The 25538-nt window shown below is 43.9% G+C and overlaps 1 protein-coding gene across 1 annotated transcript in view; it reads right to left on the bottom strand.

Moving 5' to 3' along the window:
• The window catches only part of flii (FLII actin remodeling protein), a 68473-nt gene that overhangs the window by 28515 nt on the left and 14420 nt on the right, over positions 1-25538 (bottom strand). The window contains exons 6-15 of the mRNA XM_068003089.1: positions 25069-25230; positions 24457-24560; positions 19874-20049; positions 16473-16630; positions 12810-12894; positions 10821-10968; positions 8084-8217; positions 6073-6285; positions 3510-3689; positions 1254-1333 (exon numbers count right to left, since the gene is read on the bottom strand). Coding sequence (XP_067859190.1) covers positions 1254-1333; positions 3510-3689; positions 6073-6285; positions 8084-8217; positions 10821-10968; positions 12810-12894; positions 16473-16630; positions 19874-20049; positions 24457-24560; positions 25069-25230 — 1440 coding nt within the window. The remainder of the gene's footprint in view (positions 1-1253; positions 1334-3509; positions 3690-6072; positions 6286-8083; positions 8218-10820; positions 10969-12809; positions 12895-16472; positions 16631-19873; positions 20050-24456; positions 24561-25068; positions 25231-25538) is intronic.

The raw sequence follows: 25538 nt of genomic DNA, 5'->3' as shown, positions 1-25538 counted from the left end.
CTTTATAAAAGCAGAAGGAGCATCCTAGGCCTGTAAATTCCTTTTTCAAAATACAACCTAAAAATAAATTTAAAATGCTGCTCAAGACAAGTCAAGGACAAGAAATGGCCACTCTCAAACTGGGGCACATGCCTTTATTGAAGTCACTGCCCTGAGCAAAAATATCAAGTCCAAATCCAGGCTTTTGGGAAAAGCAGAGGCCTTCAAGTAAAAACTTTAATGAATGTATTAATAGACACAAAAAACAATTCAATTGATAAATTTAATGCTATTATAAAATATATAATTTATTTTGTTTAAAATCTTATTTTGGACATTAGAAATTTCAGTTACTGAGAAAAATGGCAGACAATTTCTCTTTCAAAAAGCATTTTGAGCAATCCAATTGGTTCATCAACTGTGACAGGCAAGCATTTACATGGGAAATGCCATTATAAAATGATTACATAGACACTTTCCCTTATAATGGACATAGGAATATATAATAGAAATGTAACAATGACAAAATGTATGATTTTAATATGGGGATCGAATACATCTGAGCACCCTGGTTGAATTATTCCCCACCCACTAAACTCACTTCACTTGGTTTTGACTCCCACCTCATGTGCAACGCCATGGACAACTTAAGTACATACACACACGCACACTATGATTTCAGTAAAGCATAACAGTAGGTGTAGTAACTGAAATTTCTAACATCCAAAATAAGATTTTAAAGAAAATAAATTCCACATTTTAGAATAGGATTAAATTTATCAATTGAATTCTTATTGTATCTATTAATACATTCATTAAAGTTTTTACTTAAAGACCTCCGTCTTTCCCAAAAGCCTGGATTTGGACTTGTTACTTTTGCTCAAGGTAATGACTTTAATAGCTAACGGCATGGATAGCCTTTACACCCTATTCACTAGAACTGTGAAAACATCCATCAGTGCAATTATGTTACAGATTTGGACTTCCAAATTTGGGTTCATAGAGATAGATTATTGTGAGCTAAGGGAAACTATACTCCAATGGTCAGGACTGATGGGAACAATGTGCTGTGATGAATTCAAAGCATCAGACAAGGAACATATTGCACAATATTAAAGCATATTGTCTTAAAGTGTGATCTTTCCTTTAGTGCATTGGTACAAATAAACTAAACAAGCCTAGTAATAAACAACGACAGCCCCCCTTCTCAAACTCTGACTCTCTCTCCATCCTATCCTTTATTTTGGAAAGCCAGTTCTCCTCCCGTCCATTACCTGGTGATATACTGTGTCTCTTCCACCGTATAGAAGCCACTAGCTGTTCCCCCTTCAATGTACGAAATATTATCAAATACCTGCAGACATCAAAAATAAATATTAAACTAATAAAATTATGCATTTATTCGATAGATATAAATTTGACAAAATTGAAAGCCATGCTGAGATTTGTGTAAGGTATAATATATGCTATCAGCTCCTGTTTAAAAAGAGCAGGATGCAACAACACATTTGGTGACATCACCAATCCTGACAGGGACTGCAAATTATATCTCAGTTTAACAGTATTAAAAATGTTCACAATGAGCTGTAAATTGTTACTGCATGTGAGATTTCAAGATGGGCTGTTCCAGGAACTAAACTACCCAAAAAACATTTCTCTTTTGAACCCTGAACCATAAGTTCACTGCTGCCTACACAAATGGCTGCCACAGGTCTTTCCATTTAGCACCAATGATGGCAATGTGGAGAACATCTTGTTTCATTTAGGTGTACCCACTCCCCCATGGATTCTCAAGTCAGCCACCCTTCTCCTTCCCATGATATAGTATTACAGTACAGAATTTCTGCCTTTGGACCATGCAAATACAAGGGGCAGTATTTGCATGGTCCAAAGGTCCACCGACAGGCATTTGTCACTGCCTATGGAACCGAGCAGGAGTCAGCACCATCAGGAGAGAATGGGGAAAGGAAGAATTGGGTAGGGAGAAGGAGGTGTTGCTTTGTATGGCTCCACTGTACTACACCCTGCAGCAGCTTAACCTGGCAGTAGAGCATCTCTTTAAAAAAAAATTAAGAGTCAACAGATCCAATCAGAGACTACTGGTTTTGTTCTGTTTGGATGGTTTTGATGTGCATATATAATCACGATCAGGTTTTCTCCAAACCAACTGTCAGCTTAAAGTATTACAGGATAGAACTGCATTGCAAGGCTGTACCTTTTCAAGCTGAGAGCTGAAAATGATCAATTCTTGTACCAAAACATCTTGAATACAAAAAGTTTGACTAGTGTAATGCACATGTAGAAGCACATCAAACTACTGGTGTCAGCCTCGGCTCAGTGGGTAGCACTCTCAACTCTGAGTCAGAAGGGCATAGGTTCAAGCCCCACTCCAGAGACTTGAACAAATTATCTAGGCTGACACTTCAGTACAGTACTGGAGATGTGCTGCACTGTCAGAGGTGCCGTCTTTCAGATGAGACACCAAACTGAGGTCCTGTGTATCCTCTCAGGTGGATGTAAAAGATCCCATGGCACTATTTGAAGAGGAGCAGGAGCGTTCCCCAGTGTTCTGGTCAACATTTAACCCTCAACCACATCAAACAGATTTTCTGGACATTTATTTAATTGCTGTTTGTGGGATCTTACTGTGTGCAAATTAGCTGCCACATTTCCCTTCAGCATAACATTTTCAAAGTAATTAATTTGCTGTAAAGCAGTTTGGGTAAAGAGGCTGTGAAAGGTGCTATATAAATGTAAATTCTTTGTTACTCAAATTAAATGAGCAATCAGCTTGTTCTTCAATTTAACAAAATACAATAAAAAGTCAAGTGATAGACATACAAGTGATGTCTGGGGTTCGGCAAGAACCATTTAGTAACATCATTTGTGACTCCAGAACTCAACTGCATCATTTACACCAGTTTGGGGCTGATTATGTGCTAGAATTTTTGGCATCATTTATTTAAATACTGCAATTGGATACTTTAATACTGAGGCATTCTGCAAAGAGGAAGCATTCAAATAGGATCTATGTGGCTCCTGAGGTACGATAAACACACTGTGGTGTCATACCAAGACATACAGACCAAAAAGGTCCAAGGTTTGACCCAAATCTGTACTAACTTCGCTGATCTCAGTAAAGGTGCTATGATTAGTCTAAAGAAAAGAAAAACAGCAAGGATTCCCACTCTATCACCACCCAATGACTCTCTGGAAAGGACACTTGTGAAAAATCAGAAAGACAGGATCTGCTCAGCTGTGGTGTTTTCCATGGTTGAATATCATGCCAGCATTCAGCATCTAGGCATACACATGAAGGCAGCCACTTGGGTATATTGGTGAAGGGGTATTACTGCCAAAAGGACTGGATCCCATCATCAGACAGCACTTTCAGAAAGGGGGGAGGAAGATATTGAAAGGGGTGAAAATAAATAATACAATAGTGAATAATTAACATTAATCAACTAAGACAACATCAATACCAAAGTACAATCCTTACAGGCACCTTCTATACCTAACCGCATACTGACCACACTAAATTCTTCACTCTCGTCACCCATTTCCTCACGGATTGTCCTGCACTGCGCTCCTAGGAAGTTCCGAAGGTTGACAGCATGGATGGCAGCACAAGCCTTTTTATCCATAGTAGCTTCCTGTCCGATCCAGTAGAAAATCTGCCAGCTCAATGCACCATTCTCATCAAGGTTGGTCTGCAAATTAAGGCAGCATCGAGCATTAAAAAAAGTTTTCAAAACTATGAAAAGTTTTGAGGGGGCAAAGAGTGAAAGTTTGTTTCCTATGGTTGGCAAGTTGATAACAAAATCACCATCGGCACAAGGACTGCAGCAGTTCAAGGAGAAGGCCCACCGTCATCTTCTCAGAAGAAATTTTACAAAGAGGCCACTTAGAAAATCATAATATGATTAGGTAGAGTCAACATGGTTTTACGAAAGGGAAATCGTGTATGACAAACCTATTCGTTTTTTTGAGGATGTAACTAGCAGGGTAAATAAAGGGGAACCAGTGGATGTAATATATTTGGATTTTCAAAAGGCAATCGATAAGGTGCCACATAATAGGTTGTTACACAAGATTAAGGCTCATGGGATTGGGGGTAATATATTAGCATGAATAGAGGATTGCATGACTGAGAGAAAACAGAGAATAGGAATAAATGGGTCATTTTCAGGTTGGCAGTGGGGTGCCCCAGGGATCAGTACTGAGGTCTCAGCTATTTACAATCTATATTAATGATTTAGGTGAAGGGACAGAGCATAATGTATCCATGTTTGCTGACGATACAAAGCTAGGTGGGAAAGTAAGCTGTGAGGAGGACACAAAGAATCTGCAAGGGGATATAGACAGATTAAGTGAGTGGGCAAGAAGGTGGCAGATGGGAGTATAATGTGGGGAAATGTGAGGTTATTCACCTTGGTAGGAAGAATAGAAAAACAGAATTTTTTTTAAATGGTGAGAAACTATTAAACGTTGATGTTCAGAGGGATTTGGGTGTCCTTGTACACAAAACTCAGAAAGTTAACATACAGGTACAGCAGCAATTAGGAAGGCAAATGGCATGTTGGCCTTTATTGCAAGGGGATAGGAGTACAAGAGTAAGGAAGTCTTGCTGCAATTGTACAGGGATTTGGTGAGACCACACCTGGAGTACTGCGTACAATTTTGGTGTCCTTACCTAAGGAAGGATATACTTGCCTTAGAGGCTGTGCAACAAAGGTTCCCTACATTGATTCTTGGGATGAGAGGGTTGTCCTATGAGGAGAGATTGAGCAGAATGGGCTTATACTCTCTGGAGTTTAAAAGAATGAGAGGTGATCTCATTGAAACATAGAAGATTCTGACAGGATAGATGCCAAGAGGCCGTTTCCCCTGGCTGGAGAATCTAGAACTAGGGGTCATAGTCTCATGCTAAGGGGTCGGCCATTTAGGACTGAGATGAGGAGAAATTTCTTCACTCGGAGGATTGTGAATCTTTGGAATTCTCTTTGGAGGGCTGTGGATGCTCAGTCATTGAGTATATTCAAGGCTGAGATCGATAAATTTTTGGATTTTAAGGGAATCAAGGGATATGGGGATCGGGTGGGAAGTGGAATTGAGGTCGAAGATCAGCCATGATCTTATTGAATGGCGGAGCAAGCTTGAGGGGCCGTATAGCCTACTCCTGCTCCTGCTTCTTCTGTTCTTATGTCAAGAGCAAATAACTCAACAGACAGCCATGAGATTGCTAGTCACAGCTTATCTACTTGAGTTATAAAAATACTTAATATAACAAATGCCTCACTGTTGAGAAAGAATTAGTTTCTTCTTCAAAGAAGCTGACCTCCACGTCAAAGAAAGATAGAAATGTAAATCTGGACATCAGTTCTATTTTCAGCTTTGATTGCTGAGGTTGTGAAATGGGCTTCGCGGAGTTAATTATTCATGCAATGTTAATCAAAAACCTGGTTATAAGATTCTGGGAAGAATTGCTTGATTTTGCACTATTGTTTTCAGTGCAGTTTAAATTCTGTGCAAGTTATATATTGGCCTGTCGGTGACTTATTGTATTCTTTAGCTTCTTTATAATGAATTTCCTTATAAATAAATTGGACTATTAGTGTGGCACTTTCCACCTTTCCAACAGGGCAACTCACATAATCTCTGTGGTACAAGGGTAATAACAGGTCCTGTGGCATACCATCCCATTCGTATCACGCATAAGGGTGCAAATTTCAGTTCAAGTAAGACATGGGTCCACCTATGGATACTGCCTTTTTGATGTGGACATGAAGTAAAAAAGTGATAGGAGAAAGCCCAAATTGTACCAGAAGTGTCCCAACTGGTCACAGAAAATATGTGTGCTTGTGAAGACCAATAAAACAGAAAAAAAGGCAAAAGAAGAAATTTATAATCTCATTTAAAATAAATAAATAACCATAAGAGACACTACGGTAGAATTTCCAATCAACAAAATTCATAGCTGCACTTGTTCTACATTCCTGTGCGCTACTTATATGCAGGCATTAACCCATTTAAGCATTATACATGAATTCTGCTGATCCGAAGTTCTACCCTACTTTTTCCAGTGATGGTTACCTTTAGCACAATGTAACAGTCCGCTTCGTAGAACTTTCCATGAAACGTCTCATCAATTTGAGTAGGAATAAAATTCTCAATGTGCCAAACCATGACCCCTGGGATCTGACCAATATCTTCAGTGAAGAACTCGGAGTAATCAAGTGGAGGCTTCTCAAGGCCCTGATCCCAGCGCCTGGTCTTTAGGTCTGTGCACTTGACTTCCCCCATCTCCTGCAAGGGCCAAGGAAACAAGTGCCTCAGTAATGGAACAAACTTTTATTTAAAAGGCAATTTATTATCATTTACCATTAGAGATTAAGTAATTGGAAGAGTACAGGGCAAAGTTAAAATAGCCCCTCATTAACATCAATGTGGAAACTCGCCAGATAGTTCAGTGGGTAAGTACATTGTGTGCTGTACTGCTCAGCCACACACACCAAAGTTCAATCTCCAATCTGTGCTGCTTTACTTGATCTCTGTATTAGAGCTCTACAACTGGACTCAATATTCCCTGGGTTAGGAAAGGAAACAACATGCATGATTGTGGATATCCAGCAAAGACAGGATTGGCCTTAGTGGTGATGTCCCCCACATGAACAGCCTGCCAACACTCACTGGCCTAGATTCACACAAGAATGGGCACACTGCAGCAGGAATCAGTACATTCAAGGAAGGACAGAAGAAATTTGGGAGAGAAAAGTGGAACATTCTGGTTTGGTAATAGACATACATGCTGATCTCGCTCCAACAAATTTGCTTCTATAGCATTCGTTTCAGATGATTTCACACCTTATTAACATGGACAAATTATGTTTTTAAGTCTACTGATGCCAGGATTCTCTCTCTTCAGCAACCATGTGTTCAACTGTCTGGTTAGCTCAGTGGTAGCATCCTGACCTCTTGAGTCAGAAGATTGTGGGTTCAAGCCCCACTCCAAGGACTTGAGCCCATAATCTAGGCTGATACTCAATATAGTACAGAGGAAGTGCTGCATTGTTGGAGGTGCCATCCTTCAAATGGATGCAACTATTTGAAAAGGAGCATGGAATTCTCCCACTGTCAAGGGCAACATTCTTCCCTCAACTAATACACAAAAAAGATTAACTGGTCATTCATCTCATTTGTTATTTGTGGGATCTTGTTACGTACAAACTGGCTGCTGTATTTACCTACATAACAACCATGGGTGTGAAGCATTACAAGGGTGTGAAGCATTACAAGGACATGAAAGGTGCTATATAAATCCAAGTTCTTCCTTTCTTTCACTGCAAGGAATCAAATCAGAACCTAAGAAGTAATGCAGTGTGGATCTTTCACAAAAGATACTCTATTACCAGTGGTGCACACTGGAATAGTGGGAAGTGGGCCCTGACCCTCACATTGTTGACTCCCTGCTATCAGCTGTTTTGTCGTGGGGGAGTGTGGAGCAGGAGACCAAGAGTCCCTACAGGTGAGAAGGGGGAAAAAGCAACTCCCGATAGCAGGGTGAACAGTATCCTGACAGAAGCACAACTTAGTAAAGGCCATTCTCCTCACTAAAAAACTCAGCGCACCAACACAGCCATCCAAAAGTCAACAATCACTTTTAATTCAGCAAACCGGTTTACAGAATGAGGAAAGCAGGATGCAATCAGTGACTGTTCCCAATAAGTGAGGAAAAAGGAAACTAAAATGATTTTGAAAAGTTTAGACACCCAAATCGTGGGATGGATGAAATGATGAGCACGAGTCTCTCAGAACCAGATACATGTTTTGGAGTCAGCTGTTCCCAGTGTTGTTTTAAATGCCAACAGTGCCCATTCTCAAACAACAATCTTGCAGATTCACCATTTTCCAAGATGAATATGCAGAAACTGGCCAATGATCACAATGTATATCTTCCTTATATTGTACCATTTATATATTTATAAATATAAATAAGCTTTACATTGTAAGAAGTCACACATTAACAGTCTTCCCACATTAGGAGTTTTCTGCATCGATTCTGCTACATGGTTTCATCAATCGGAATCATTCCTTTACTAGTTACCTCTAATTTTTTGTTTTTTTCCTTTGCTACATCACTCATTCCTTTCAGCACTTGTTTGGCCTGGTCATCCTGGGTCGAGTCCTTCCTTCTCCGGAGACGCATTTTCCGGGCGATTGGATCTCGAGCAGTGCCTCCTATTGTCAGAGGAGGGGGGAGAAAAAAAAAATCAACTCTTAAATTCTACAATTGTGTGTTCATACTCCATTCAGGATTTTAAACCCCATGCTCCCAACATGTGGGCGTTGGGCAAGGATATAATCAAGCTCAGCCGTGGTTCCACGGCTCCACCAGGTCAAACAGCCTGATGATACTCCAGTCTTGGCTCATACATGAAAAACAACCATTTGAGTGAGGTATCGAAAGGCTTCCAGCACCCGGAGACACGTACTCCAGAGTGAGTCACAGAGGGGATACACTGGTACAGTAGGATTGGGACTGGGGCACATTAATTGAAGCATAGTAGATAGAGTTTTACTCAGTATCTAACCTGTAGTGCACCTGGTCTGGGAACGCTTGATGCTGATAGTGCAGTAGCTGAAATAAAGAAGTGTTTCCCAGCATTAACATCCTTCACTTTGATGAGGGAAAAATACTATAGATATCCTGTGGTGCTGCTCATGGACGGCAGCACTGTTTCTGATGTTTACCATGATCCTGCTCACTACACCTCTCCACCGTTGCTCGAGTATTGTGTGCACTGTGCTACTGTTCCCCCACAACAGTGGTAACTGCTGAACCAATCAGAAAACAAAGAGTGACCCTACAACTTACAGACACAAAACTTAGTTTGGAATTTATATAAAATAAAAATCTATCTGTATCTATGCACGATATACTAAATCACATTTGTCATTTTAGAGATAGCTAAACATCTCCTATGGAATTTTCCAATGTTAAAATGTCACTCTGTATGTGCCTCCTTAGTGGGATTTCCCATTCTAAACTGAGCAATGAGCTGTCACAATCCCAGTTACACAGCAGGTACGGCAAGTGGAGCTGCAGGGTCTCCACATCCCCCAGTGCAACTACCACAACACTTCAGCCAAATTCCTTTACGTTTAAAAAAACTCTCTTCCTTATACATTTGCTGTCATTTCTTGAATCTTTCCATTTATTTAGTGATCCTTCTCACCTATCTCCACTCCCACTGTGGTCCAGCTGCCTCCAAAAAAAAATATTAACTTTGGCCCCACACCCACCTCCAGTCCCGCTCCTTACAGGAGTCTTCACTTCATCTCCCTTTCCCCATTCTCCCACCTGCAGCCATGTTCTGAGGCTTCCCTCCAGCTGCACGATCTCCCTTCACTAATCGGCTTGTCCTTGCCACTAACACCAGAGATCTCCCCCCCCACCCCCCCGTCCCCTACAATGCCGGAACTTTGTCAGCCTGCCCGTACTCGCTGTTTCTGTGAAATCAGCATTTTAGCTTTCAAACATTTGATCGAAGAAGCAAGATCGAATTGGCCTTCACAGAGCCTGGTAAGCAGGGAACACCATGCAGATTTTTTTTTTTTTTTTTTTAAGTGCACTTATAAAAAAAATCCAAGCCGGGAAAATTGTGCTTTAAGTTTTATTCCAAACAGGCATTAAGGAAGTATATCAATCGGGCAGCTTGAGAGAAGCCTGGGAGCGGAGCTGGAGATGAAGAACAGCGGTCATAGCAGAGAAAGGGAAATCAAGTGGAGGCTTATGTGGGAGCGTGACTGGAGGCTGAATTTATTCTTTTATTTTTAAAACAAGGGTGGGTGGGGAGAAGCAGAGGTGTGATAAGAGCGGGGATTTGAGATGCCTACAATCTAGCCCCACTGTGGCTCTCCGCAACTTCCTGGTCATGATCCTGGCCTTCTCCCTGCCCCAAGGGTTTTCTTCAGCTACTGTTTCTCTCGCTGGCCTTGGATAACTCACCTCCCGCCACTTACTGACTGGGCTCCAGCCTCTCAACTTCCTGTCACACAGTCTTACTACAATTGTACAGGGCTTTGGTGAGTCCTCACCTGGTAGACTGTGTACAGTTTTGGTCTCCTTATCTAAAGAAGGATATACTTGTCTTAGAGGTGGTGTAACGAAGGTTCACTAGATTGAATCCTGGGATGAGAGGATTGTTCAGTGAGGAGAGATTGAGTGGAATGGGCCTATTCTCTCTGGAGTTTAGAAGAATGAGAGGTGATCTCATTGAAACATATAAGATTCTAAAAGGGCTTGACAGGGTAGATGCTGAGACGTTTTTTCCCCTCGCTGGAGAGTCTAGAATTAGGGGGCATAGTCTCAGGATAAGGGGTCAGACACTTAAGTCTGAGAGGAGGAGGAATTTCTTCACAGAGGGTTGTGAATCTTTGGAATTCTCTACCCCAGAGGGCTGTGGCTGCTGAGTCGTTGAGTATATTCAAGGCTGAGATAGATACTCTAGGGGAATCAAAGGATATAGGGATCGGGCAGGAAAGTGGAATTAAGGTCGAAGGTCAGTCATGATCTTAGTGAATAGTGGGGCAGGCTCGAGGGGCCATATGGCCTACTCCTGTTCCTATTTCTTATGTTCTTATGTTCACACTTTGTGGCCAACACCCCTACTGTTATAAAGGGAGTATCTTCTGATTCACACTGAACAATGCCACAGGAATTGATTTCGTAGATAAAAATTAAACAAAATATCTTTGAGCTGGAAGGTTCAGTACGTTAGAATAACTGAAATTATCTTGCATGAAATGAATAAATGATGTTAGGTCCCGATTGTCTATACCTCCGCCAGCTGCTGCTACTGTGGCTGGTGATGCACCAGCCAATCGAAGCTGGTTCTGCAAGGAGAAATCGATGTTGTAAAACTCTGCCGTTTGATCCACTGGTTTAGGGGGCATGACTAAGTTAGGGTTTTCCCGAATATCCAGAACCTAAGAATTAAAATAGAATTATATTAACTTCTTAGAATGAAGGATTAACGGAGGCAAAAAGTAAATGCTCCGACAATGTAGATCTGAAATAAAAACAGAAATAGCGGAAACATTAACCCATCTTTCTCTCTGATTTTACCCTTTTTAAAAAAAAAATTCATTCATGGGATATGGGCGTCGCTGGCGAGGCCAGCATTTATTACCCATCCCTAATTGCCCTTGAGAAGGTGGTGGTGAGCCACCTCTTGAACTGCTGCAGTCCGTGTTGTGAAAGTACTCCCATAGTGCTGTTAAGTAGGGAATTTCAGGATTTTGACCCAGCAACAACGAAGGAATGGCAGTATACTTCCAAGTTGGGATGGTGTGTGATTTGGAAGGGAACGTGCAGGTGGTGGTGTTCCCATGCGCCTGCTGCCCTTGTCCTTCTAGGTGTTGAAGTCGCGGGTTTGGGAGGTGCTGTCGAAGAAGCTTGTTGCGTATTTGCAGAGTATTCTGGCTTTACGACGGATTAATAGTTATTCCGCTCTACATTAATTCTCCATGACTTCTGTATTTGCTGTTTTTATCCAATGTTTTGCTATTCCCTTGTTTGGTAGATTATTTTAAACCCAATCTTTGATAAACCTTTTCAGATAGCTTTTCTAAATTTTTTTTTAAAACAAATTTCCATTCACGTCTTCTAGTTCTCTATCTTGGCTTAGTTTTAAGTTAAACCCAGTTATTGCGTTATCACCTACTTTCAAAAGTGCAAAGCTTAAGTTTCTGTAATGTTTCCTCATAATCCATCCCCTTGTTACTCTTCTTTGTCCCATTTCTCATACATCCACATAATTTCTGACTGAACAGTTAAAAACAAGTGACCACCTCCCAGACCTTTTGCCTGGGTTACTCTTAAAAAAAAAACTAGCTCTAGGAGTCATGCAAAAATGGGTCAGATTGATTCAACTCTTGGGATAATACCTCAATTGGCCTCAATATCCCTGGGTTATGGACATGGTGTTGAAAGGAGAGTGTTACTGGTACAGATTGCCAAAGCAACAGCCCCAGCTCTGAGAAAAACAATACAAATAGGACATGAGCTACAATCTGTAACATGACAGTGTGACAGCCAAAAGTCTGGATAGAAAATATCCCAATGGGCAACTGCATTGGAGTCCTAGTCTTCAGATTCAATTGGAAAAAAATGTGCGTTTATGTAGAGTCCCATCACATGTCTCAGAACATCCCAAGAGCTTCACATACAGTGAGTTACTTTGAAGTGGGGTGACTTAATGAGGGAAATACTGTAGCCAACCTGTGCTGAGCAAGATTCCACAAACAGCAATTGGAAGAATGGCAAGTAAGGCTGTTTGTGGCAGTGTTGGTTTTGGGAAACATGTTGGCTAGGCCACCAAGAGAACTCCCCGCTCTTCAAATGGTACCTCAGGATATTTTAACATCCACTAGAACCACAATTTACTGGAAGGCAGGGCCTCAGTTTAATGTCTCAGTCAAACATCAGCACCTCAGACAACTTGCTCAGTACTGTACTGGAGCGTCAGCCTAGATTGTGCGCTCACATTCTGCAGTGAGGCTTGGACTCACAATCTTCGGACTCAGAGGGGAAGATTGTTCAACTCAAATTAAACTGCTCTGCCTTGCTCCCTAAAAACCAGGGAACACTTTACCAACCATAGAGTGATCTGAAAACTGAGCTATCCCAGAACTCCAACACTACATTTTGCATCACATATAATTACGATATAGGTGGCTCCACTGGACTAGAATTACAGTATGTTACCCAAAGTTTAAAAAATCCTACAAGAATTTCAATAAAAATTGTGTGTCAGAATTATCCTTACCTCTAGATCTGTAAGAAAATGGATGGCTTCAGGCAAAGTGACCAGACGGTTTTTATTAAGAACAAGCTTCTTTAATTTTCCACATCTGCAATCAGAAATCTATGTTAGATTTTCCAATTTTAAAGGGCAGAAGAAAAACTTTTCCAATGGCTGAGTTTGTAAATGTACACAGAACTGGAGACCCCAGGCTCAATCCCTGGTCTGCGCTGATTTAGCTAATCCAATCCAAGCTGGGAGCAGAAGGGGAACTACAATCGACCATAGCATGCTCCAGGCTAGGGAGGGGGAAAAATAAAAATCAGCAAAGGAGGCCGACACTCCTGATTTCCATCCAGTGGCTTCTGCTGGAAAATGCACATGTACACATTAGGGCCCTGATATTACCAGGGAGGCGGGATGGAAGCAGGGGGGGGGGGGGGGGGGAGAGCGGGGGGCAACTGGGCACGTGGGTAACTCGCCCAATGAAAATCGGTCCGTTCCCCACACAATAGCGGGTAAATTGAAGGCACTTAACGTGGCTTCTGGGTTTCCCGTCGTCAACCTGTGCAGCGGGCGGACTGCGCACCTGCATCACAGGCTGTCAGCTGGAGGAGCCCTATCTAAAAGGGGCAGTCCTCCAATGCTGCTCCTGCAGCAAACAACCAAAAGTACAGCACAGAGCAGACCAGGGGAAAAGACTGCTCCCAGATTTAACGATGCCTCACTCCAGGTCCTACTGGATGGGGTGAGGAGGAGGAGGGATATTTTCTACCCAGCGGACAGGAGGAAGTGGTCCGTCTCTGCCACCAAGGCCTGGCTCAAGGTGGCAGAGGAGGTCACCAGCAGCAGCAGCATCTCCCACACATGGATCCAGTGCGGGAAGCGCTTCAATGACCTAACTAGGTCAGCCAAAGTGAGTACACTTACTCATTCTCCTACACTCCATCTTCCACATCACCGGCCCCACCCCACAACCCCTTCTGCACTGCCAACACTATTCTATCACATCACTCCTCACACCCACACAAACCTCATCCTCAACTTACTTGCACTTACTCACCTCCCCAGTACTCATCCCACCACTACCACTCAACCCAATCCTCATACAATGTCATGGCTGTCTCATTCTCACCCTCTGATGCATCTCTTTCACAGTCAGCCTCACCCAAACCAATGCATTCAGCGGTTGGCCACGTCCCTCACTCACACCTCTCTACTTTCTCCCCTTATAGAATGGAGCCCAGAATGCACGGGAGAGGGCAAAGACCGGAGGGGGCCCGCAACATCAGGTCATCCTCACGGACGCAGAGTAGGAGGCTCTTGAACTGAGCCGCACCCTCCAGTGCCTGTCCATCAGGGATGCCGAGACTGCCACCAGACAAACAGCTGGTGACAGAACTTTAACATTCAGCACTCACAATAGCAAATGATGTTAACATGCCTTGCTATCTTCAGCACCTCAACAACTGTCATCATGCTAAATACTGCCTTCTGCTCTCTTACAGGGCCTTCAGTGACCGCCGTGACGGCGGAGGGCGATTCCTCAGAGGACCTGCCAGCCTCTGAGGGGGTGTCACATCTGAGTGAGCCATCCACCAGCGCAGATACACACACTTTGGTGGGTCCCCGTCCTCAGTTAGTTGGGGTCGCACATGGTGAGTCACCATACACGTGAGCACGAGCAGACACTGGTGGCAGGAGCAGCTGAGGAGAATCCGCATCGGTGGGAGCACTTTTCTCCAGGCTCTGCTCAGATGCTGAACCCTGGGGGCTATCCTTTAAAAGGAGAATGATCGAGGGGTAGCAGCACATTTGCCAGGTGCTGGAACAGGTGCCACGTGCACTCTCCACAATCGTGCAGAGGATGGAGGAGTCCAACTCCTGCGTGAGTGGAACGGTGGCACAGGTACAGAAGGAAATCTCAGATACTGTCACAGGGACGTGAGGGCATCTCTGAGATAGTGTCGCGGGTAAGTGTGGGAATGTCTGCGATCAAGCTTCAAGCACGGCTCACCAATGAGTCCATTGAGGCCCTGACAACAGCCCTTCGGACTCAGGGTGAGAAATTTTCTGCTGCCTTAAACAGGCAGGCAGATACACTAGCAATGGCCTTACAAGGCTTCACAACACATGTCCTCCAAACTGTCGTCCAGCAGGGTGGTAGGAGTGATGTGGGCCTGACCCAGAAGAGGGATGATGGTGAAAGGGGACATAGAAGTGGGGACACCACTCAAAGCGCTCCCACGTCTCACCCGTTGCCCCCCCTCTCAACCAGTACCTGCAATGCTGCCTCCTCTTCAGGTGGTTGAGTCTGCCCCTGCACAGGTGCAGGTGGAGCAGTCTTTGGAGGGGCCCTCACAGGCACCGAAACCCAGAGGGCATAGGCCCAAAGCATCTAATTGGTCAGGGCATGAACAAGAGCAACCTGCCACTACCTCTGCTGCAGCCACAGGGGAAGCACCACGTCGGAGTACTCGTAAGCGTAAGGCGAAGGTTTTGTGAGCACAAAGGGGATGCACAAGGGTGTATGACGGTTTGTCATTTTTTAAATTTATATTTGATTTTTGTTAATGGCACATTAAATATTATTATTGTCACCACTACTGCCACATCTTGGCCATTCTTGACTGGCTTGTGTAATAAGTCCCTTTCATGAGGTTCAACATGAACACCCACACTTGATGCCACACACTGGGTTACCCTACAATGGGTGTATGTGTAGTTGCATGACTATTTTGTGCGGGTGCCTATAGCGCACCACTCGGCGGAGGTTCACGGCATGCCTGGCGAAGCTGGTGATGTTGCTCGTCCTCGGATGAAGTGATGAATGCAGCTATGGCGCCCCCCCCCGCCCCCGTCCTGTGAGTTTGAGGGGGTCTGCAAAGTAGGCAAATGTGTTTGCACAGCAGAGTTTAGGGTTTAAATTAATAATTTTGAGTGGAAAGACAAAGGTGTTGCAGCCAAAACTTTGTCTGTGACGGAGTGCCCTGCTGCAATAAATGAGGTATTCCCCCCAACTGTCAAATAATCCTTTGCATCTCCCACTGGCTGCTGGCTGAAACACGTCTGCTCCAACAGGGAGTGTTTCCCACAGCACGGGAAACACACTGAGGATCCTTCAAAATTGCACCCCTGCCAAAATCTCCACTCAATGAGGTCTGTCAAGTACCTCAACTACCTAAATAACAATGTAAAGTAGCATTAAAAGCTTTAATTGCCGGTGGAAGTCCTGCATGCGGGAGCTGCGCGCGCACCTGAACGCATCATTGGGGAACCCGGAAGTCAGTGGGTTGGAGCCGGGCTCCGAACCCGCTCCGGGATTCCGCCATTTTAGGAGTCCCCCCGCCCCTGCTCGGCCATCCAAAAATCGGCCCCTAAGTGAGGGCAGGATCAAACTTGGCTGTTATGCCCTACAAATACAAATAGTCTGCTGATATTCATTGTCTAGGCTCAGGCATGAAGAATGGTCACTTGGGGAAGAAACCAAAGTGCTTCAGACTCTTCTTCCCTCCCCACAAATGGAACTACACCCAGTTTGACTCAGTGCCTTGAAGACAAGGAAGATGGAGGTGGGGGGTGGTAATAGGAAAAAAGTTAATTTTGAACACCACTAGGGTGACATGGACATGCAATTGAAAGCAGATTCTCAACAAAGAACACAGCATGTCTGGCCAAAGCTCATACCTGCATAAACTCTCTGGAATGAGCTCAAGGTTATTATTGGCTGCCATAAATTCCTCTAAACTTGCCAGTTTCCCAATGCCTGATGGGATCCCATCGAAGTCCAGCTTATTCGAGTTCAAATACAACTTCTTCAGCTTTGTTAGCTTGCAGATGGCTGACTGAAGAGGAAAAGAATACACTCGGTTTTGGAGTTGTACAGACTGCAAACTTACATTTTACATCGAAACTACAGCACAGAAACAGGCCATTCGGCCCAACTGGTCCATGCTGGCATTTATGCTCCACACGAGCCTCCTCCCTCCCTACTTCATCTAACTTCAGGATACCCTTCTATTCCTTTCTCCCTCGTATGCTTATCTAGCTTCCCCTTAAATCTATGCTTTTTGCTTCAACTGCTCCTTGTGGTAACAGGTTCCACATTCTTACCACCCTTTGGATAAATAAGTTTCTCTGAATTCCCTATTGGATTTATTAGTGACTATTTTATATTTATGACCTCTAGTTTTGGACTCCCCCACAAGTGGAAACATTTTCTCTGTCTATCCTATCAAGTCCGTTCGTTATCTTAAAGACCACAATAAGGTCACCCCTCAGCCTTCTCTTTTCTGGAGAGAACAGCCCCAGCCTGTTCAGCCTTTCCTGATAAGTATATCCTCTCAGTTCTGGTATCATCCTTTTGAATCTTTTTTGCATCCTCTCCAATGCCTCTAAATCCTTTCTATAATATGGAGACCAGAATTGTGCACACCAAGTGTGGTCTAACCAAGGCTCTATATAAGTTTAACATAACTTCTCTGCTTTTCAATTCTATCCCTCTAGAAATGAACTCCTTAGCTTGATTTGCCTTTTTTATGGCCTTAATAACCTGCGTCGATACTTTGTGATTTGCGCATCTGTACCCCAAATCCCTTTGCTTCTCCATCCCATTTAGACTCTTATTATTCAAGCAGTATGAGGCCCCCTTATTCTTCCAACCAAAATGCACCACCTCACACTTACCTATATTGAAATTCATTCACTAATTACACGCCCAATCTGCAAGTTTATTAATGTCATCTTACATTTTGATGCATTCTTCCTTTGTATTAAATACACTACCCAATTTGGTGTCGTCCGCAAATTTTGAAATTGTACTTCCGATTCCCGACTCCAAATTGTTAGTGTAAATTGTGAACAACAGTGTTCCCAGCACCGATTCCTGTGGAACACCACTTCCCACCTTTTGCCAGTCTGAGTATGTACCGTTAACCCCTACTCTCTCTTGTGTTGTAGCCCTTGCTATCCATTCTGCTACAGGTCCCCTGACTCCACATGCTCTCACTTAAGTCATGAGTTAACAATGTGGTACCTTATTGAAGGCCTTTTGAAAATCCAAATATATTACATCTACAGCAGTAACCTTGTCTACTCTTTCCATTACTTCTTCAAAGAATTCAATAAGGTTGGTCAAGCATGACTTTCCCTTCTGAAATCCGTGCTGACTATTCTTTATTATATTTTCGTTCTCTGGATGTTTTTCTATTACATCTGTGAGTGAAGATTCCATTATCTTTCCTACCACCGACATTAAGCTAACTGCTCTGTAGTTCCCTGGACTTGTTCTATCTCCCTTTTTAAATATAGGAATTGCATTAGCTCTCCACCAGTCCTCCGGCACTATTCCCTTTTCTAATGAATTTTTATATATATTTAATAATGCCTTTGCTATCTCCTCCCTTACCTCTTAATATGCACGGATGCAATCCACCCGGACCAAGGGTTTTATCCTCTCTAAGTTTGATTAGTTTATCAAGTATCTCCCCCCTTTCGATCTTAAATGTCTTTATACCTTTTTTGATCTCTTCTAATGTCATGCTCATCTTGTTAAGTCTCCCTGGTAAATACTGAGGCAAAGTAACTATTCAATATTTCTGCCATTTCACTGTCATTATCTGTGACTTTATCTTGTGCATCCCTTAGTGGCCCTATCCCTATTCTGATTTTTCTTTTGTTATTTATGTGTCCGTAGAATACTTTACTATTTCTTTTTATAGTCCTTGATAATTTAATTTTGTAGTTCCTCCTTGCTTTCCTAATTGTTTTTCTGATATCCTTCCTAACCTCTTCGTACTCCCTTTTATCATCCTCTCCTTTACTGTCTTATGTACTTAAGTATGCCTTTTTCTTTAGTTTCAATTTTACCCATATCTTTTCATTCATCCATGGTGTTTCATTATTGGCAAGTTTGTTCTTGTTTTGTAGAGGAATATATTTCTCCTGAACTCTATTGATCGCCATTTTAAATATTTCCCACTGCTGTTCTATCTCTGTCAATTTTTTTTTCCATTTTACTGTCCCTAGTTCCATTCTCATCCCCTCAAAATTAGCATTTTTCCAATCTATTAGTTTGGTCTTTGTCTTACTTGGGTCTTTCTCAATCATTATTTTTAAACCTTATTATATTATGATTGCTATTCCCCTCCGCTTATTTATCTTACCTTTTCTGGTTCATTTCCCATTACTAGATCCAGCAGTGATTCCTCTCTTGTTGGGTTTCTCACATACTGGGTAAGAAAGGAGTCATGTACACACTCTAAAAACTCATTCCCTTTTCCCCTTTCCCTACCTCTTCTTGCCAATTTATTTGGTGGTAGTTGAAATTTCCCATGATTATTATTCAATTGTTTTTTAAACTCATTTCATAGATTTGTCTACATATTTCTTTCACCACTCCCCTTCCACTATTAGATGATCTGTAGAATATCCCTATTAACATGATTGATCCCTTCTTATCCTTTGTCTCAATCCATATGGATTCTGTTTCTATCTTATTACTTATGTCCCTTTTTCTATTGCCATTATGTTGTCTCTAATTAGTAGTTACTCCACCCCCTGTTCTTCCTTCCCTATCCTTTCTAAATACGTTATATTCTGCAATATTTAACTGCCAGTTAATATTAAAAATTACATTGACCCATGTCTAGGATAATCAGTACTCTGCTAACCTCTCATCTTTCCTTATAGAAAGGGGCTGAACCAAGGAAGAACTTCTTTCGTTCTAGAGGATCTTCAACATTTGATTCCCATTGTAGGTGCATTAGGCTGACAAAGGTTTCAATGTAATCCCTATCCTTGGCAGAGATGTTTGTCCCAGCTCATTTATGATCATGCTTGCTTTGAAGTTATCTGTCCAAAGCCCCAGGATTTTTAGGCTGTTAATATGGCTATGGTCTCTGGGATTGCAAACCCTACATCCAAACTCTCAAATGAAATTGGCAGCAGAGAGGCAGGAACAGGACCATAAAAATAAGCAACCTTTCACACCACCCACAATAACTGAGGTTATCTTTCAGATAAACTGCCAGAACAAATGACACGGGCTACATTAAAATAGAAAACAATATTTGAAATAACATTCATACAGGAAGTGAGGTCAGCTGGTTACGGGACAGGTTCAGCGTTTCCAGTTGTGTCCACTGATCGATGCAGAGTGAGAGCTCAGAGATCTGGTTGCTACTGAGGTTCAGCCGGTGTAGAGACGAGAGGGTATACAAGCATTCAGGCACCCGGCTGAGGTCATTACAGGACAAGTCCACGTCTGGGAAACAAGCAACAAAGCTTTTTTGAAATTTGAGAAGTTAAAACTTTTGTGACCCAGCTGGAATGAGATTGGTTAAAAGGCCAGATCGACAGGTAGGTATTTATGGTTTCAGCAAAAATAGGGCACTGAAAATGAACTAAAATGGCTTGATGATTTTAATCATACAAATTTATACTAATGAGTAAAGTTATATCACAATGAACTTACACACTCACAACCTGGATACTCAGTTCCTATTTGAAAGAATAACCTTGACATTGATTCTACAATATACTATGTATGGTACAGAGCTGTCGCTATAATATAAACAAGGCTGCATACACACGCCAAGAAGCACCAAGGCCCACCTTGGCTTTTGCACACCGTCTCTGGGGACAAAGTATAACCAGCGCCAAACACCATTATCGTTATCAGTGTCCTGGCTGACATTATACTATGGCCGTGGACAGGTGGATATATCCAGCTCAAGCCTAGTAGCTTCAATATTGCTACTGGTACTATAACTGTAATATAAACAGGGCGAGTTCAAACACCATTGGCCTTCTACAGAGTGGGATTTAAGGAAACAGTTTATTAGCTCGTCATATATTGCTGAGGCGGAGGATGAGACAGAAAGAGAGGAGGGTTTTCTGAGTAAACTCGGGTTCATTCAACGGGCAACTGTGCAAGATGGTGTCACAGATTCATCCGGGAAGTGGTACCACATTAATGTTGGTTTTGAACAACTGAATAGAATACATTATAAATACACTGGGCAGTCTCAACTGTGCAAAGCAAAAGCCAGGCCTTTTCCCATCTTTGGCCGGGGGAAGAGGAGAAGGGAGAGATTGATCCTGGGCCACAGGGTGGAGAGATAGCTTAAAATGAGAGTTAGAGCTTCTTTTAAAGGTTAGTAGTTAAATGCAGTGCTTGTTGTGGCACAGAGCTATGCAGGGTGAGTGAGCAGCAACAGGGAGGGGGGATTTGTACTGGAAGCCAAAGTTGGAGGACTATAAGACAGGGGCTGAAACATAGGTCTATAGAAGGTATGGTAGCATAGTGGTTATATTACTGGACTAGTAATCCAGAGGCCTGGACTAAAATCCAGAGTCATGAGTTCAAATCCCGCCACGGCAGCTGGTGAATTTAAATTCATTTAATTTTTTAAAAAATCAATTAATTAAATAAAATCTGGAATTAAAATACTAGTATCAGTAATGATGGCCATGAAACTACCGGATTGTTGTAAAAACCCATCTGGTTCACTAATGTCCTTTAGGGAAGGAAACCTGCCATCCTTACCCGGTCTGGCCTATATGTGACTCCAGACCCACAGCAATGTGGTTGATTCTTAATTGCCCTCTGAAATGGCCTAGCAAGCCACTCAGTTGTAAAATCTCGCTACGAAAAGTCATAATAAGAATAAAACCGGACGGACCACCCGGCATCGGACCACTAGACACCGGACACGACAACGGCAAAGGCAAAACACCAAGCCCAGTCGACCGTGCAAGGTCCTCCTTACTAACATCTGGGGACTTGTGCCAAAATTGGGAGAGCTGTCCCACAGACTAGTCAAGCAACAGCCTGACATAGCCATACTCACAGAATCGTACCTTTCAGCCAACGTCCCAGACTCTTCCATCACCATCCCTGGGTATGTCCTGTCCCACTGGCAGAGGTGGCGGTACAGTGATATGCAGTCAGGAGGGAGTGGCCCTGGGAGTCCTCAACATTGACTCTGGACCCCATGAAATCTCATGGCATCAGGTCAAACATGGGCAAGGAAACCTCCTGCTGATTACCACCTACCGTCCTCCCTCAGCTGATGAATCAGTCCTCCTCCATGTTGAGCACCACTTGGAGGAAGCACTGAGGGTAGCAAGGGCACAAAATGTACTATGGGTGGGGGACTTCAATGTCCATCACCAAGAGTGGCTCGGTAGCACCACTACTGACCGAGCTGGCCGAGTCCTGAAGGGCATAGCTGCTGGACTGGGCCTGCGGCAGGTGGTGAGCGAACCAACACGAGGGAAAAACTTACTTGACCTCGTCCTCACCAATCTACCTGTCGCAAATGCATCTGTCCATGACAGTATTGGTAGGAGTGACCACCGCACAGTCCTCGTGGAGATGAAGTCCGTCTTCGCACGGAGGACACCATCCAACGTGTTGTGTGGCACTACCACCGTGCTAAATGGGATAGATTCAGAACAGATCTAGCAGCTCAAAACTGGGCATCCATGAGGCGCTGTGGGCCATCATCAGCAGCAGAATTGTATTCCACCACAATCTGTAACCTCATGGCCCGGCATATTCCTCACTCTACCATTACCAACAAGCCAGGGGATCAACCCTGGTTCAATGAGGAGTGTAGAAGAGCATGCCAGGAGCAGCACCAGGCATACCTAAAAATGAGGTGACAACCTGGTGAAGCTACAACTCAGGACTACATGCATGCTAAACAGCGGAAGCAACATGCAATAGACAGAGCTAAGCGATTCCACAACCAATGGATCAGATCAAAGCTCTGCAGTCCTGCCACATCCAGTCGTGAATGGTGGTGGACAATTAAACAACCAACGGGAGGAGGAGGCTCTGCAAACATCCCCATCCTCAATGATGGCGGAGTCCAGCACGTGAGTGCAAAAGACAAGGCTGAAGCGTTTGCAACCATCTTCAGCCAGAAGTGCCGAGTGGATGATCCATCTCGGCCTCCTCCCGATACCCCCACCATCACAGAAGCCAGTCTTCGGCCAATTCGATTCACTCCACGTGATATCAAGAAACGGCTGAGTGCACTGGATACAGCAAAGGCTATGGGCCCCGACAACATCCCAGCTGTAGTGCTGAAGACTTGTGCTCCAGAACTAGCTGCGCCTCTAGCCAAGCTGTTCCAGTACAGCTACAACACTGGCATCTACCCGACAATGTGGAAAATTGCCCAGGTATGTCCTGTCCACAAAAAGCAGGACAAATCCAATCCGGCCAATTACCACCCCATCAGTCTACTCTCAATCATCAGCAAAGTGATGGAAGGTGTCGTCGACAGTGCTATCAAGCGGCACTTACTCACCAATAACCTGCTCACCGATGCTCAGTTTGGGTTCCACCAGGACCACTTGGCTCCAGTCCTCATTACAGCCTTGGTCCAAACATGGACAAAAGAGCTGAATTCCAGAGGTGAGGTGAGAGTGACTGCCCTTGACATCAAGGCAGCATTTGACCGAGTGTGGCACCAAGGAGCCCTAATAAAATTGAAGTCAATGGGAATCAGGGGGAAAACTCTCCAGTGGCTGGAGTCATACCTCGCACAAAGGAAGATGGTAGTGGTTGTTGGAGGCCAATCATCTCAGCCCCAAGACATTGCTGCAGGAGTTCCTCAGGGCAGTGTCCTAGGCCCAACCATCTTCAGCTGCTTCATCATTGACCCTCCCTCCATCATAAGGTCAGAAATGGGGATATTCGCTGATGACTGCACAGTGTTCAGTTCCATTCGCAACCCCTCAAATAATGAAGCAGTCCGAGCCCGCATGCAGCAAGACCTGGACAACATCCAGGCTTGGGCTCATAAGTGGCAAGTAACATTCGCGCCAGATAAGTGCCAGGCAATGACCATCTCCAACAAGAGAGAGTCTAACCACCTCCCCTTGACATTCAACGGCATTACCATCACCGAATCCCCCACCATCAACATCCTGGGGGTCACCATTGACCAGAAACTTAACTGGACCAGCCATATAAATACTGTGGCTACGAGAGCAGGTCAGAGGCTGGGTATTCTGCGGCGAGTGTCTCACCTCCTGACTCCCCAAAGCCTTTCCACCATCTACAAGGCACAAGTCAGGAGTGTGATGGAATACTCTCCACTTGCTTGGATGAGTGCAGCTCCAACAACACTCAAGAAGCTCGACACCATCCAAGATAAAGCAGCCCGCTTGATTGGCACCCCATCCACCACACTAAACATTCACTCCCTTCACCACCAGCGCACTGTGGCTGCAGTGTGTACCATCCACAGGATGCACTGCAGCAACTCGCCAAGGCTTCTTTGACAGCACCTCCCAAACCCGCGACCTCTACCACCTAGAAGGACAAGAGCAGCAGGCACATGGGAACAACACCACCTGCACGTTCCCCTCCAAGTCACACACCATCCCGACTTGGAAATATATCGCCATTCCTTCATTGTCGCTGGGTCAAAATCCTGGAACTCCCTTCCTAACAGCACTGTGGGAGAACCGTCACCACACGGACTGCAGCGGTTCAAGAAGGCGGCTCACCACCACCTTCTCGAGGGCAATTAGGGATGGGCAATAAATGCTGGCCTTGCCAGCGACGCCCACATCCCGTGAACGAATAAAAGAAAAAAAAGTTTACTGAAACATGCAGAAACAACAATTTAACAGAAAGGACTCAATTTACCCAGCAAACTGGACAGGCCCTCCAAGCTCGTAGGCAGGTTGCTTTGTGTGCGTTGTGTATTCCGAAGATGCAACGTCTGTAGAGCAGTCATTGCAGGAAGCTGCCTGCAAGAGATTAGTACAGTGTATTAGACAGGGTGTCAGAATTCAAACAAGGTCTCCTGGCTCCATAGGTTACCACACAAAATCAAAGTGTACCATATCCAGCTGTTCATAACTACATTGAAGCAGTACAGCAAGTGGTCACAGTTTTAAACTACAATCACTATTCCATAATGGCTCCTCAGGGGGCAGCGCAGGGGAAAATCGAACCTGGGACCTTCCTGGTCTAAGTCGCCCAGTGCACCGCCCGATTGTCATTCATTAACATGCAATGAGATCACAAGATACAAATGAGAAAGACCATTCAGCCTATCTTAGCTCAACCAACCAAAAAGACCCTACACCCTTATCACACAATCTAATGGTTTCTGAAATGATTCCAGGATTTTCGCCTCTAATATGCTACCTATTAGTCCATCTGACTCATTCATCATACTTTGTTACTCTTGATTTTTTTTTTAACATTCTTGCTGCTTAATTGCACAGAGATTTCCTGCTGGTTACCCCTTACCGCAGCTGGGCATGCATGAGTGGGTTGTTATTCAGAATCAGTGTCTGGAGGTGAACCAGGCGCCTCATCTGAGGAGGCAGACTCTCCAGTTTATTATCGCTCAGGTCCAGGTACAGCAGATCGGTCAGATTTATAAACAGTTGGTTTGGGATGTTGTCTATACTGCAAAGAAAACAAAGCGTTAGAAGCAGGAACAACATATATAATAACCAAGTACAAGGAAAGGAAGAACAAGCATTGCAGTGAAGTGGAATGTTCCAGGGGTAGCACGTTACCATGGTTCATGCCCTCATACCCCCTATATTGTATCTGTGTGGGGCAGCCTCAAGAGGGGCCAGGACCTTTCCCTGCTGGATGTAGGGGCAGAATTGAAGGGAGAATCATACTCAGGCCAATAACTGCAAGCAGCCAGCGTCAGAACATCACTAGCAAAATCCAGGGAGTGAGCATCTCATCTGCTGGGAATCGTG

This window comes from Heptranchias perlo, chromosome 22, assembly GCF_035084215.1.
Source record: "Heptranchias perlo isolate sHepPer1 chromosome 22, sHepPer1.hap1, whole genome shotgun sequence".
Classification (NCBI taxonomy): Eukaryota; Metazoa; Chordata; class Chondrichthyes; order Hexanchiformes; family Hexanchidae; genus Heptranchias; species Heptranchias perlo.
This window is presented reverse-complemented; position numbering and strand designations above follow the sequence as displayed.